Raw genomic sequence first — 14,414 nt, 5'->3', positions numbered from 1 at the left:
CCCTCCCTTCCCCTCGTCTCTTCTTTCCCTTCCTTCCTTCCTTCCTTCCTTCCTTCCTTCCTTTCTTCCAAGAGCTATAGAAAGGCTCAGCTCTTTTTTAAATTAATCTTATAAAACCAACTGTTGAAATTTGTAGAGAATATTCTTTCTTTAAAAGTACTTTCTTTGCCAGGGGTTTAGCTCAGTGGCATAAGTGCTTCCCTGGAAAGCATGAGGTCTTGAGTTCAATCCTTGGTACCAAAAAAAAAAATTGATTTAAAGAGTATGAAAAAATGTAAACCACTGCTACTGATATACAAAGAAAATCTAAATGCTGTAAGTACAGAGAAAAATGGGCAAGAAAAAAATAACAAAAAGGGGGAAAGAAAAGATCACTGCTATCCAAGACTCAGGTTAGTAGTTAATAAAATAAGTATGATGTTTAATTAAAAATAAAATATTAGTGTATTTATGGAAAATGAGGCACATTTTGTTAGTCAAAAAAGTTTCTTTTATATCTGGCGTGGATTATACTTGTAAAAGTAAATTGCTTAATAATTAAGGAGCAAGCAAACTAGGAAGGATAGCAGATAAAGAGGTAAGTTCAGGTTGGAGATGTGTGTTATACATGACAAGTTGCAGATACTTGAGGGAAAAATAGTAATCTACGAGGAGTATCTCGTCTTGAAGAAAGTCACAGATAATTGGCATCACTTAACCCAAGAGCAAGAAATATGGGTGTGACTTTGTCATATGAAACAGGCGTGTGAGTACCTACTGTGTGCATATCGTAAATGGGCTTAACATCCAACAGATACAGAGCTGAAATAGACTCAAAACAATTATTAACAATTGTTAAAATGGGATTGAAGTTTTAAGCTTTTCCAGAGAATTAGATCTTTTGAAGTCTTCTCACATTGTATGCTTCTTAGATTTATTGTGAAATGCTGTATGATAGATACTGTTGGGTGTGTAATATTTTTACCATTACATTTATTATATATCTGTCCCTTAGGACTATAAATAAACTTTCTTTGTCCAGCCTCATGATTTTCACTGGGAATGTAATTTTGTTGGATGGTGATGCCAAGAATACTTTGTTTTTGTTTGCATTTGTTTGATTTACCTTTGTTGTAACTTTGTTTTTAACCTTTTGACCTGACCCATGATTTTTTTTCTTGTAGTCACAGTGAACTAATTTGAACTTTTAGTCATACTGACCTCAAATTAGACTTTATACGTCATCTGGAAAATATGATGGATTTTAGAAAATAAGACTAACATTTTATTAGTCAAGTAAAGTTTTAGTAACATTTTTGGCCAGGTGATGTTAGTCACTATAATTCAGATAACATTGAAATAGCCTCTTGTTTCATCTAGAAATAGAGATGATAGCACAAATATTCAGTATTTCCATAAAGTCTTTTACAATGCAGGATTATTAAATATCTAGTAATCCCTATGAAAGCTATTTATATCACTAAGCCAACTACTAACTGTTAAGTGTCTTAAATAAATGGGAAACAAGAAAATACAACTGAATATTTGCATAAATGATTAAATCGCCTTTGAGTATTCAACAAGGCAAACAAAATAAAAATGTAAAGACATTGAGCATGCACTGCATTTAGTTCTAAGAATTAGAAGTTTTTATTTTTAATTATAGTATAAAATGGAATTTATTTTTATTTATGCAATGCTTTGAAATTATTCTTAAGCTTTTTTAAAGGCTCATAATATAATAAAACATAACAATAATGGTTAATTGCTTAGCATTTGGTCTTTGCTTTCAGTAATGTTAAATGCGGAGAGTTTTTTTTTTTTATCCTAGTTTGTTCATACACTCAAATGGAGAACTAGATTAAGTTCTTTAAACAATAACTTATTCTTAAATGAGGGTATAGAGTAAAAAGAAAACAAAATGATGATATTCCAGGCATGGATTTAATAGCTCTGCCGTATAGGTTTTAGAGTTCGATCTGCATTCCACAGCATGTGGGGAAGATCACATCTTCTCATTGGTGACTATGGCACTCAAAAGAACATGCAGCCGGATGTGGTTTCACAGTGACTGAGAATGAGCAGTTAGTTGGTTTCAAAGGATCAACTGCAAAATTAACAAGTTGAATTCAGGTTTCTTGACTGGGTCAGTGGAAGTGCAAATACGAAATCAGCTGGCAGCCTTCAAGCTGCTGGCCTGGTGGTGACACCCAGCTGTCAGACACTGTGATGTCATTTTCTAGTACGTGTAGATCGGAATTGGAATCACAATTAATCTGAAAATGTAGCAATGAGACCAGCAGTGTTCTTATTCATTTTCCAGCATTTAAATTGAAGTCCTTACCTCTCAAATTTCACCTGGACACATGCCTTGATAGGTTTTACGCTAAAAATGACTCAGAAGATTAAAGTAAGAAGAGTACTTACTAACACAAGTGAATGTGTTCTTTATGCTGTGTATGGCACACTGAGCTTCCAAAGAGGTTTATCTGATAAACCATTTAATTAAACAAAAACCTGATCTACTAATTAAACTGTCTGAGATAGTGTAGCGCTCCATGGGATTTGAAAATAGTATTCTGGTAACAGATGAGTATCGCTTACACACATTGAAATGGTCTTATTTTATCCAGCTTTCAGTGATCTGGATGAGAGGTCTAACTTCATGACTTAACATTTTCTCTCTGTCAGCTTTGTAGCCACCATAATTCTATTATTATTTAGTCAGCATCCACAAAAGCTCACATTGCTGTTGGGTTTTTAGTGTTTCCATGAAAGCCAGCTTGTTTAGATGAGTTTCATTCCTTCTTGTAGGTCGATGAGGTCATGCTGACTCTGAAGCAGGCTTTCAGCACGGCTGCAGCCCTGCAGAGTGCCAAGACCCAGATCAAGCTGTGTGAGGCCTGCCCTATGCACTCTCTGCACAAGCTCTGTGAAAGGATTGAAGGTACAGTGTAACTTGGCCTTGCCAGAGAGGAGTTTGCTTTGGCACTTGGGAAATGAGAGAGTCCCTCCTGTCACTGAATAGTTCTTTATTTCTGTAGGAAATAGGAACCAAGAGAATCATTTTTCATGTCCAGTGAGACTTGAGTGGGCTGTCAGTCTCTCCTAGGTGCTTGACTTTCCCTCTGTTTCTCTTTCCTTTTTTCCCATATGAATGCCCTCCAGGAAGGGACTTGTATTTCCCACAGTTCTTACCTCCCTGCTGTGTGCACAGTGGGAACTGAGCAAATATTTGTTGGACAAATGAAGGGAGGCAAAGCCATTACAGACTGTTTAATTCTTTTTTCTTTTTCTTTTTTTCTTCTTGGTGATGTGTGCTTACTCTTTTTCTGTGAAAGGGTAGAACTGTAGTGAAATTTGCTTGGCTTTTGAGGGGCATTTGTGAATGACAGATTGTGGATGTGATATCATGAAGCAGGTTTTAAAAAAATGTGTTTTGAGGAGGAGGAAGGGCACATGGAGAGGTGACCCTATTTTTCCTTTCCTTTCATTATCTCTCCTAACAAAAAATGTTAAAAACTACTGCACAAAAGGAGAGACCGAATTTAATAAAAGTAAGTTAAGTGTCTGCTATGGACCAGGCAATTCACTGGTTCCTGGGATACAGAATTTGAGATATGGACTGCGCTTCTAGATAGCTTCTAGATAGTCCAGCCTGAAAGATAGGTGCAGGAAGCAAAGGAATTTAATTCAGCATAATAGGTGGAAAGAGTGCAGACTCCAGCACACAAGAGGGAGGTGTCTCTACTTACTGCAAGTGCAGGAGACTATTTCTGTTGTCTAGGCAGCGGAACCAGAGGCATGTGGTAACAACAATGAACAGCAGCATTATCCACACCACTGTGTGCTCCAAACCTACTTCAATTTAATATTCTGATTTAAAAGTTCATAACCATCATTTTATAGAATGCAAGTTATTTTGAAAGACATAAAATGGAAAACCACAAAAGTAGAATATTCTTTTGTGTATGACCAAGGAGCATGGTAAATTTCTGTCAACGTTGGGTGCTGATTTGTTGAGGAAGTGGTTTGAGTCAGTTAGGCATCCAGAGAGAAGTCCTTTCCACTTACCCAACTTATAAGGCATCTTAGGTAGATCAGAAATCTCAGTGTATACAAACCAAGTATTTAAATCATTAAAGAAAAAAGGATTAGTCTTATTTGTTAAAGAAGGAAAGTTTTAGTAAGCTGCAAAAATGTAGAAACTATTAAAATAAGACTAGCAGATTTTACTTAGTGAAAAATTTAACATATTTACATAACAATAACTGTTTATTGGGAAGTAAAATTGTAAGCAACAAATAAGGAGATAGCAGATAAATGTTCAGAATTTATAAAAACTTTAATTCATAAAAAAAAGATATATTTAGTGGATAATTAAAAACGTTTCTCAGAAAAGAAGATTAAATAGTCCAATAGTGAAATTGAGAAGTTACTGAATCTTACTTGCTCTCATTTGGAACAGTAAGGTATTAATGAGATCAACTCTTAAACAAATTTTAGGGCTATTGATATATTTATATAATACTTATGAATTAGCCATTTCTGAGGGAGAATTAATAAGAATTAATTAACCTAAAATTGCACATGCTATATAACTAAAAGTTTTGTGTCTTGATACAAAAACTTACATGTTTGTAAAAGGTGACATTTCTTTCTTTTTTTTTTATTTTGAAGTGAATAAAACCAAATGAAATAGAATAAAGTCAATCAAAACAAAACAATGAACATGGTACATGCTCAAAACAAAACACAAGGAAGTCAACAATAGCTGCCACAATGCCTCCTGTTATCTTCAAAAAATTGCCCATACCATCAGGCATAGTAAAATCAAACAAAGTAGTATAGAATAAAGCAAATAAAAACAATGGAAGAAATATAGGACTTCAAAACAAGATAATAGTAAAACCACTATGGGTACCAAAATGCATCTTGATATCTTCAAAGTAGTTACCTATACCATCAGACATGATACAATCAAACAAAACAAAATAGAACAAAATCAGTCAAAACAAAACAATGAAAGCAACACAGGCCTTCAAAACAAGCTAACAGGAAATCAATATTTGCCTCCATAATATATTTTATTATCTTTGAAACAGCTGTCCATGTCATCAAATGTAATAAAATTAGACAAACCAAAACAGAATAAAACCAAACAGAACAATGAAAACAATATGGGTTTCAAATCATTATAGTAGATCAACAATGGCCACCGCCTTCCCGTTTTAGACACTGCTTCCCCTTTCACTTTCACAATATGTATTGTGCATTTTTTAAATGAAAAAAAAAAAGCAAAACAGAAAAAAGGGTAGAAATGATACAGAATTTAAAAAAATAACATTAAGAAATCATCACTAGTTGATACATTACATATTGTTATCTTAGAAGTAGTTATTCAAGTTACAAAATCAAAGCATAAAAAATGAACAGACAATCAGACAATGAGAGCACAAACTATTTTGTTTGATGAACTATCAAAAACTTAATAGTATGGTTATCTATCTTGCACACTTATACCTACAGTTATATGTGTATACCCATAAGTTGTTGTTCCCTTTTGAGCACTTTCTTTCCTTTTCATTATTAAACTATCTATTATACATTTTGGATTTTGTTACTGTTTCAGTTTTTATTATTATTTATTTTTTACACTAGAGAGACAATACGATATTTACCAATGTGAGTCTGATTTATTTCATTTATGAGTATTTGCTTCCATTTACTTATAAAAGCTTCCGGATCATCCTTTTTATAGCTGAGTAATCTTCCATTGTATAAAAATACCACATTTTTTCATCCATTCCGTGGTTGATGGGCATTTTGGTTGTTTCCAAGATTTAGCTGTTACAGATTGTGCTGCTATAAACATGGGTGCACATATATCGCTGAGACAGGACCTTTTCAATTCTTCTGGGAAAATACCCAGAAGGGGAATAGCTGGATTCAATGGGACTTCCAATCCTAGTTTTTTGAGGAATTTGCATACTGATTTCCACAGTGGCTGCACCGGTCTATACTTCCACCAACAGTGGAGAAGTGTTCCTTTTTCCCCACAGCCTCAACATTGGTTATCGGTTGATTTCTTGATGGCAGCCATTCTTTCTGAAGTGCGATGCAACCTCAATGCTGTTTTAATTTGCATTTCTTGATTGACCAGTGATGGTGAACATTTATTCATGTGTTTATTTGCCATTTGTATATCTTCATCTGAGAAATGCATATTCACCTCAGATGCCCATTTTTGGAGGGTTTTGAATTTGGGGGGCTTGATGTTTTTCAATTCTTTGTATATTCTGGATATAAGTACTTTGTCTGAGGGACTGCTGGTTAAAATTCTTTGCCATTCTGTGGGTTTTCACTTTGTTGGTGATTCCTCTTGAAGTGCAAAAACTTTTTAATAAGATGAGACGCCCGTTGTTGATTCTTTGAAGTACTTTCCCATGCGGTTTGCGTTTTGTTCATGCACTTTTTACCCAACCCTTTGTCTACCTACCTTATCTTCCAGTAGATTTAGTGTTTCTGCTTTAATATTTAGATCTTTGACCCATTTTGACTTTAGTGCATGGTGATAGACATGAGTCTAGTTTCAGTCTTTGGCATGTGGAAAGCCAGTTTTCCAACACCATTTATTAAAGAGACTATCCTTTTTCCAGTGAACATGTTTTGCCTCTTTGTCAATGATAAGGTGGCTGAGTGTCTTTGTAGTTGTGTTTGCATCTTCTAATCTGTTCCATTGATCCTCTGTTTGCTTGCCAGTACCATGCTAATTTTATTACTGTAGCTTTGTAGTATAATTTCAAGTCAGGAATTGAGATGCCTCCTGCAGTGCCTTTGTGGCCCAGAATTGCCTTTGCTACTACTCTACGTTTCTTCTGTTTCTAAATGAATTTTAGGAATGTCTTTTGTGGATCTGTAAGGTATGTCAATGGTATTTTGAATAAGGTTGCATTAAATCTGTATAAGTTTTGGGAATAAGACCATTTTCACAGTGTTAGTTCTTCCTAACCAAGAGCAAGAGATAATCTTTCCATTTTCTAATATCTTTTTCAATCTTCTTTTTTAGAGCAGTATAATTTTTCACAATATAGGTCTTTTACTGTATTATGCAGTTTGGATCCCACTAACTCCTTTAGATTTTTTTTTTTTTTTGGTCTTTTTCTTTTTTATCGGTACCAGGGATTGAACTCACAACTGCCTGCTTGCAAGGCAGGCGCTTATGCCGCTGAGCTAAATCCCCAGCCCCTCCTTTAGATTTTTATGCTATGGACACAACACGATATTGACCCATGTGACTGTGAACCATTTCATTTCTCCATGAGCATGATCTCAGGTTGTATCCATTTACCTACAAGAGCCTCAAGGTTATCTTTCTTTATAGCTGTAACCTTCCATTGTTTAAAAGTGCCATGACTTTCTTATTGAGCCTGTAGCTGATGGGCAAGTTACCCCCATTTCTTTCTGATTCCTAGTCACACAGAGCATTGTTCTCTCTCCTTTGACTTTAATCTGTGAACCCCCTTTTGGTTAAATATGTTTCTTGAGTAAAGCATATTGATAGATCCTGTCTCTTGATCCACTCTGCCTGTTTCTTTTTGTTGGTGAATTGAGGCCATCTACATTAGTGATTATGGCCACTGTGTTCTGCCTCACCTCTGCCAAGCTATTGTCCTGCTGCTGGTTGCCTAATTTCCCCTCATTGCATGTCTGCTCCACTTGGTGATCCCCCTCTGCTGCTGTTCTTGGAACCATAGTCTGTTTTTTTAATTTCTCTCTAGAATGTCCTTCAGTATTTTTTGTAGGGTTGTTTTGGTGGTCAAGAATTCCTTCAGTTGTTCTTTGTCATGGAGTATCTTATTTCTCTATCAATTTTGAAAGATAGTTTTTCAGGGTATATCAATCTGGGTTAGAAGTTGTTTTCTTCCAGGACTTGAAATAAGCTCTTCTTGACCTGATGGTTTGTGTTGAGAAGTTTGTCGTGATTCTGATGGGTTTTCTTTTCTCTAACAGTTTTAACTGTTCTTGTGTTGAATTTCTGGGAAGTTATTATATGTCTGGGTGTAGATTTATTTTGGTTATGGCTAGTTGAAGTCTGTATGCCTAACTTACCTGAATGTCACTTCCTTTTCCTATGCTTGGAAAGTTCTCTGATATTATTTCTGTAAATAGACTTTTAATGTCATTTGGGTTGACCCCTGTTTTTTCACTCACACCTATTATTCTTAAGTTATGCTTCTTTTGGTTGTCTTACAGCTGTTAAATTGTTACTTCCTGGTTCCTTGTTATTTTTAAGAGTTTTTTCCTTTCTCCATCTCAAGCTGAAAACTGTCTTCAGGATTTGAAAGTCTATTTTTAGTTTCTTTCAAGTGGTTTTTCCAGCTTTCAATGAAGTTTTTAATTTTCTGGATATCTCTTTGATCTCTTTCATGAATTCTAAATCTTTTTTATATTGTTCATTCAAGGTTTCCCTCATATTCCTATGCTCCTCTATTCTTCCATCTATGTCTTCCTTAGAGGTACTTGGCAATTCTTTTATTATGTTTTTCATTTCTTCTTTTACCTAAGATAATATTTCTGTTCTAATTTCTTTCATGGCCTCATAAGGTTGTTTCTTTACTTCACTTGCTTTGCCTTCAGAAACTTCAGGTGTGCAGCTCCAGATCTCTTCCATGTTTACATCTCATGGACTTGCTCTGTTTGGGTTGGAGGCCAGAGATTGCCTTTTGCTTCATCTTGACATATTCCTGGGTTCTTCTGGACAAGTGGGTAGTGAGATTCCAGGCACTTCCTGCATTGGCTACAATTTCTCTGAAGCAAGATGGTTTGGGTTCTTCTAACCAGTGCTGGCTCTGGGTATCTGATGGTGGCCATTGAGTGCACTGGTGCTTTTCCCAGCCTGCTTTGGCTCAGTGTTGGCTGGTGGAATGTGCGTGAGAGCGGGGCTGACTTTTGCCTTCTAGCTGGTTACCAGTGGGGATCTTCGATGATGGCTGCTAGAGTGGGTTCAGGGGGTGGGGCTGGCTGTTGCCTCCGGGCTGAGCTGGTTACAGGTGGGGAACCTTGGTGATGGCTGCTGGAATGCATGTGGGGATGGGACTCAGTCCAAACAATTTCCAAGGGTGACATTTTCATAGTTGTATTATTTGTAAGTAGTGGAATATTGGAGAAAACCTGAAAGTTCATCAATACTATAGTTGGAGTTTAATTATATAGAGAACCAACTGATGGGAATGAGTTAGAAATATATACCAAAGTGGATATATCTTAAAATTGGATTGTTGAGTGAAAAATAATTTGCTAAATAGCAAGTACTAAATATGATTGAAAGACTATATGGAATAGTGTATTTAAAAAACTTTGATCTTCTTGTAGAGTTAAAGAATAGCTGCCAAGTGTTTCTTTTTAAATATTCCTCCCTTGTTATAACATGTTATATATAGAAGAGCACAAATATGAGAGCAGGAAATTAACTGATATAATGTTATTATATAAAAGAAACACTTCATTTGATCTTTGACAGCCTTTTCACTGGTGGTGTTTTGGTTTCAGGATCCAATCAGGGTTCTATCCTATATTGTATGCAGTTGTTGCATTGTCTTGATCTCCCACAGCCTGCGTTCAAACTTTTCATCAGTTTCTCCTTATCATCTGGTGATGTGAATTAATATCAGGCTATGTTGTCTTGAGAACATTTTAAGGAGACTTTCCTCAGAAAATACTAGGATTATGTGTGTTAGACTACCATCAAAATCCATTTCAGTTTTCTATATGTGAGTGCAGAGATTTTTACAGTTTTGCAGTGTGTTGCACAAAGGTAAGATTGAGAGGTTTTCATACACCATTCTTGAGTCTAAATTCCATACAGTACAGTTACCTGGAACAGGGGTGGCAATATTGCTGTTACAATAGGCTACCTCTGCTCCTTTTAAAACAATGAATCTTCCACTGTATAAGATAGCCACATCTTTTTTTTACCCATTCTTCACTGATGGGCATTTGGGTTGTTTCAAAACTTAGCTATTAAAAATTGTGCTGCTGTAAACATGAGTGTACATATATTGCTGTGGTATACTGTTTTTAATTCTAAGAAGATATCTAGAAGGGAAATAGCTGGGTCAAATGGGACCTCTAATCCTAATTTTTTGAGAAATCTCCACTTTGACTTCTACAGGGGTTGTACCAGTCTACACTCCTACCAACAGTGAAGGAAGGTTCCTTTTTCCCCACAGCCCTGCTGACATTTGTTATTGGTTGATTTCTTGATGATGGCTATTCTTTTTGGATTGACATGTTATCTCAGTGTTGTTTTAATTTGCATCTCTCGGATGACCAATGATGTTGAACATTTTTTTGTGTATTTATTTGCTGTTTGTATTTCTTAAACTGAGAAGTGTATATTCACTTCAGGTGCTCATTTTTGGGTTGGGCTTTTGAATTTGGGGGGTCCGATTTTTTTATATAATGTGGAAGTACTCAGTCATAAAGAAGGATAAACTTGGGACTTTTGTAGTTAAATAGATGCAACTCGAGACCATACTCATAAGTGAATAAATAAATCAGAACTACATGTGAAAACATTGTATTGTATTACTAGATCCAAAATGTACCATAAATATTGTGAATTGGGAAGAAACTGTTCAAAAGAAAAAAACTGGGATGAGAGAAAGGGAAAAGGAAAAACAGTATATACATACACAAGATGGTTAAGATCATTAAACAGCTAGTTTCTCTTAGCTCATTGTAAAGAAAAGTTTGTGCTAATGTTTGGACAATCTTTCATAACTATATCTTGTATTCTGAGTAATTACTGTGAAGATATTATACAAGGTATTAATTATTGTTAGTCTTCTATTAGTCTGTTTGAAAGTCTAATTTTTATTTTTTTTTTCTTTTTAAAATAAAAAAAATAAAACAATGGTTAAAGTGATTCTTTTCCATGCTGTCTGTGGAGCTCTGAATAATTCTTTACCTTAAAAAGTAGCTAAATATGAACACATCATTTTATTTCAATTAACTTTTTCCATGTAATATTCTTGAAATAAATAGCAAACTGAATGTAATACTTATGTACTATATTATTTGTAAGTTATATGATACAATTTAGCAAAGTAATTCATGAAACATTTTTAGTTACTTTGCCTTACACTTTGTAAATAGAACAAATGAATGCATGGAATATATTCAAGTTATAGCTTAAAACCATATAATATAAGTATTTCACTGCAGTTGTGAAAGATAGACTTGTACTAACAAGTGACTTGAAAATGCCAGTTTATCTATAAGGGGTTTTTGTTTCATTTTGTTTTTGTGGTACTCAGAATCAAACCTAGTCCCTTGCACATGCAGAGTACATCCCCAGCCCTCACTGATGAGATTTATTAAATATGATAGCTAGATATTCTTTTTTTACAATTAAAATATGATAGTAATACTGTAAAATGTACTTAACTATGCATTGAAAATCTATTCCTAAAAGCAAATAGTCACTTATAACTATAAATTAATCTTTCTCTTTTAAAAAAGTAAAAATCAGAAATGTTTTCATGGAAAACATGGTCCCAAGAACTTGGAACAAATTGAGCTTAAAAATGCGAAAAAATTACAAATTACCTCCTATAATGAAGCAAACATCTTGGTAGCACTATAACACTAAAAGTATATTTAATACTGATGCCATACTTTTATTCCCAAAATACAAGAGCTACATGAAGGGTAAAGGTCATTTTCTAACCTATAATCCTGCCCTCTAATGTTTTTTTTAATTATTATTATTATTTAAGCATCAGGTTCTATGGTGGCAATGCTTGTTGGTGTGTCAAGTCAGATCTTGCTTGTGCTTGATATCATTTAGAAATTCTCTGTTAGTAGTTTTAACTCCTTGTGAGCTTTAGGGGGCTGTTGATTTGGTGAAGTTTTCATCTTCTCTCTGTTGTGCTCTGGGGCTCATTATAGGCAAGGACGCCTCTTTTTGAAAGTATTAGTGTTCAGGACCCTGCTGCAAGGGGTGAAGTACCGTGATGAGCAGTCAGCCTCTGCTTCATGCTTTCCTCCATCCTGTTCTTAGGTCTCTACCCACCGAGAGCCAAGCTGGTAATACAGAGGCACCTCTCGTCACTGACAGATAATGAGCAAGCTGACATCTTTGAACGAGTTCAGGTACCATTATTTGTAGTTCTCATACATACAATATAGGGAATGAGAGTTGGAGCCTATTGCTGTGAATTCCTTTTTTTCATTCCTCTGTCTGAAGTTACAGACGCATATCCTCTGGGGCTATATGGTTGAACTAGAAAGCCATTATTCCATTTATGTTTACCCGCCAGACGGATAAAACTAAATGAGAATAAAGCAAGAGGAGCTGTGTTGCCACAGTGTGCTCTTGGGTTTGTCTGTTCAACAGAAAATGAAGCCAATCAGTGACCAGGAAGAAAATGAACTTGTGATTTTACATCTGAGGCAGCTGTGTGAAGCCAAGCAGAAGACGCATGTGCACATCGGGGAAGGCCCATTGGTGAGACATGTTCTCCCTGATCCTTTCTGTTTGTTTTTAGTATCTCACTAAAATATCATGGAAAATGTGAAAGGCATTTTTTTCCTTCAGGACAGTGTCCTGTAAGACCCCTTCTGCCCCCAGCCCGGCATTTTAGGAGCTTACGGGGAATTGTGGCAGGCACTGGCTTATTGATAAAATAGAGTTTTAAAATATGAATGAATTTGTGGTTTTGTTTCAAACAAGGAATCGTGTGTGCAGGATGTAGAATGAGCGTGCATTTTTAGTCACACTAGTCGGTTACTCGATTCTTTCAAATTCTTATGAAATCAAAAGCTTGGACAGCCCAGGTGGTGAAAGGGAGGAGGAAGCAGTGGTGGTACAGGCGTCCTCCCTGCAAACGAAGCATTAGCATTTCTGTGTTCATGGTCTAGAGTTTATTCCCAGCACACAGAGTTAAACAGCACCGATAATAAGTTAAACCTTTGAAACACTAATTTCTGTTGGTCTTTGTATCACTGTGTGTCTTGCTTCTGTAATTCTTGAATTATCTGACAGAGCTGGCACTGGTGTGGGCCTTTGTTGGGACTATGCCAAATCCACTCGTCTGATTTGATCTTTCCAACTCTGATTTCTCTCATGGTTAGGTGTTTTTGAGAGCTCATATGAGATAAATTTCCCTAAAGCATGATTTTGACAGGGATGCTTCTCTCATAAATGCAGATGAGAATTCTTGCTGTTCACCTGACACGTAACACCATTCAGGATTTTCCTTCCAGCCGCAGTCCTCCTGTTGTCTTGCACTGCACTCATTGATTTTAGCCACTTATTGTGGCAACAACCAGCTCTAGTTCTGGGAAAACCTTTGTCTCTTTTCTCCTGCCTGTCTGCATCCTTTCCTCCTACCACTGGGATCCATGTCCAATCTTCATGTTTACCTTTTTGATATATATATATATATGTTGTCACTCTCTCCCCTAGCAAATTATAAGGTTTCTCTCTTGAAACCTGCTTGCTTCAGTGAGACAAAGAAAACCTAATATAATGGATACATCACAGACTCCACGATGGCTTAGTACTGTCAGTGAATACTTATTAATCTAGACAATAATTCACCTCACAAATGAAAATAGAATTATGAGCTGGGCATGGTGGTGCACGTCTGTAATCTCAGCACTCAGGAGGCTGAGGCAGGAGGATTGCCATTTGTTTAAGACTAGCCTGAACTATGTAGTGAGACTGTCTCAACAAAACAAAACAAAACAAAACTGAAATTATGACAAAGGCATTGCTAGAGTCCACCTGTTTTGTGCAAAATGCTTTGCACCTTGAAACTTTTCTTTTTTACTTTTTTGTAATTTAGATATAAAACATATACCTTGGAAAGTGATAGTGGTGGTTAATAATCAAAAAGAGAAAGAACTGGCATCTTTAGTTTAACTTTTGTTAAATAAAGCAGGAATATTTTAGTGGAAGGAAAAGAATCTTATTTCTCTCTTTTTATTACTTACAATATTAAGCATTAAACATTATAATCTTTCTGTTTACAGAGTGGAACCTAAATTTTTACTTCTTAATAGAACTACTGAAGGATTCTTATTTTTTTTTAACCTTAAACCTCATTTAACCTTCAATTTGTAAAAACCAAAATTATTCTATTTTTTTTTTCTCTAGACTGTTTCAAATAATACAGTCCCAGAAAATGCTACAAGCAGTGGAAGGTTCAAACTTGACATTCTGAAAAATAAAGCAAAGAGATCCTTAACTAGCTCCCTGGAAAATATCTTCTCAAGGGTAAGATTAAAATGAGAATTTTTAAGGTAAACATGCTTAGGTTTTCAGATTGTTTTGCTTCATTCTCAGCTGCTTTACTGAAGATTTCCTTTGGAAAGAAACAACTCCTAAGGTAACTTGAATTTAGTTAACCTTATATAAAATAAGT

The 14,414-nt window shown here is 35.5% G+C and overlaps 1 protein-coding gene across 6 annotated transcripts in view; it reads left to right on the top strand.

Annotated features, from left to right (window-relative positions):
- Tbc1d4 (TBC1 domain family member 4) overlaps positions 1 to 14,414 on the top strand; it is a 185,388-nt gene that overhangs the window by 118,983 nt on the left and 51,991 nt on the right. For all 6 annotated transcript variants that reach the window (XM_063246847.1, XM_013141368.3, XM_063246848.1 and 3 more), the window contains exons 5-8: positions 2,794 to 2,926; positions 12,047 to 12,138; positions 12,383 to 12,493; positions 14,147 to 14,266. In XM_063246847.1, coding sequence (XP_063102917.1) covers positions 2,794 to 2,926; positions 12,047 to 12,138; positions 12,383 to 12,493; positions 14,147 to 14,266 — 456 coding nt within the window. The remainder of the gene's footprint in view (positions 1 to 2,793; positions 2,927 to 12,046; positions 12,139 to 12,382; positions 12,494 to 14,146; positions 14,267 to 14,414) is intronic.

This window comes from Cavia porcellus, unplaced genomic scaffold, assembly GCF_034190915.1.
Source record: "Cavia porcellus strain 051 isolate PalLab524CR breed Dunkin Hartley unplaced genomic scaffold, mCavPor4.1 scaffold_4, whole genome shotgun sequence".
NCBI lineage: Eukaryota > Metazoa > Chordata > Mammalia > Rodentia > Caviidae > Cavia > Cavia porcellus.
This window is presented reverse-complemented; position numbering and strand designations above follow the sequence as displayed.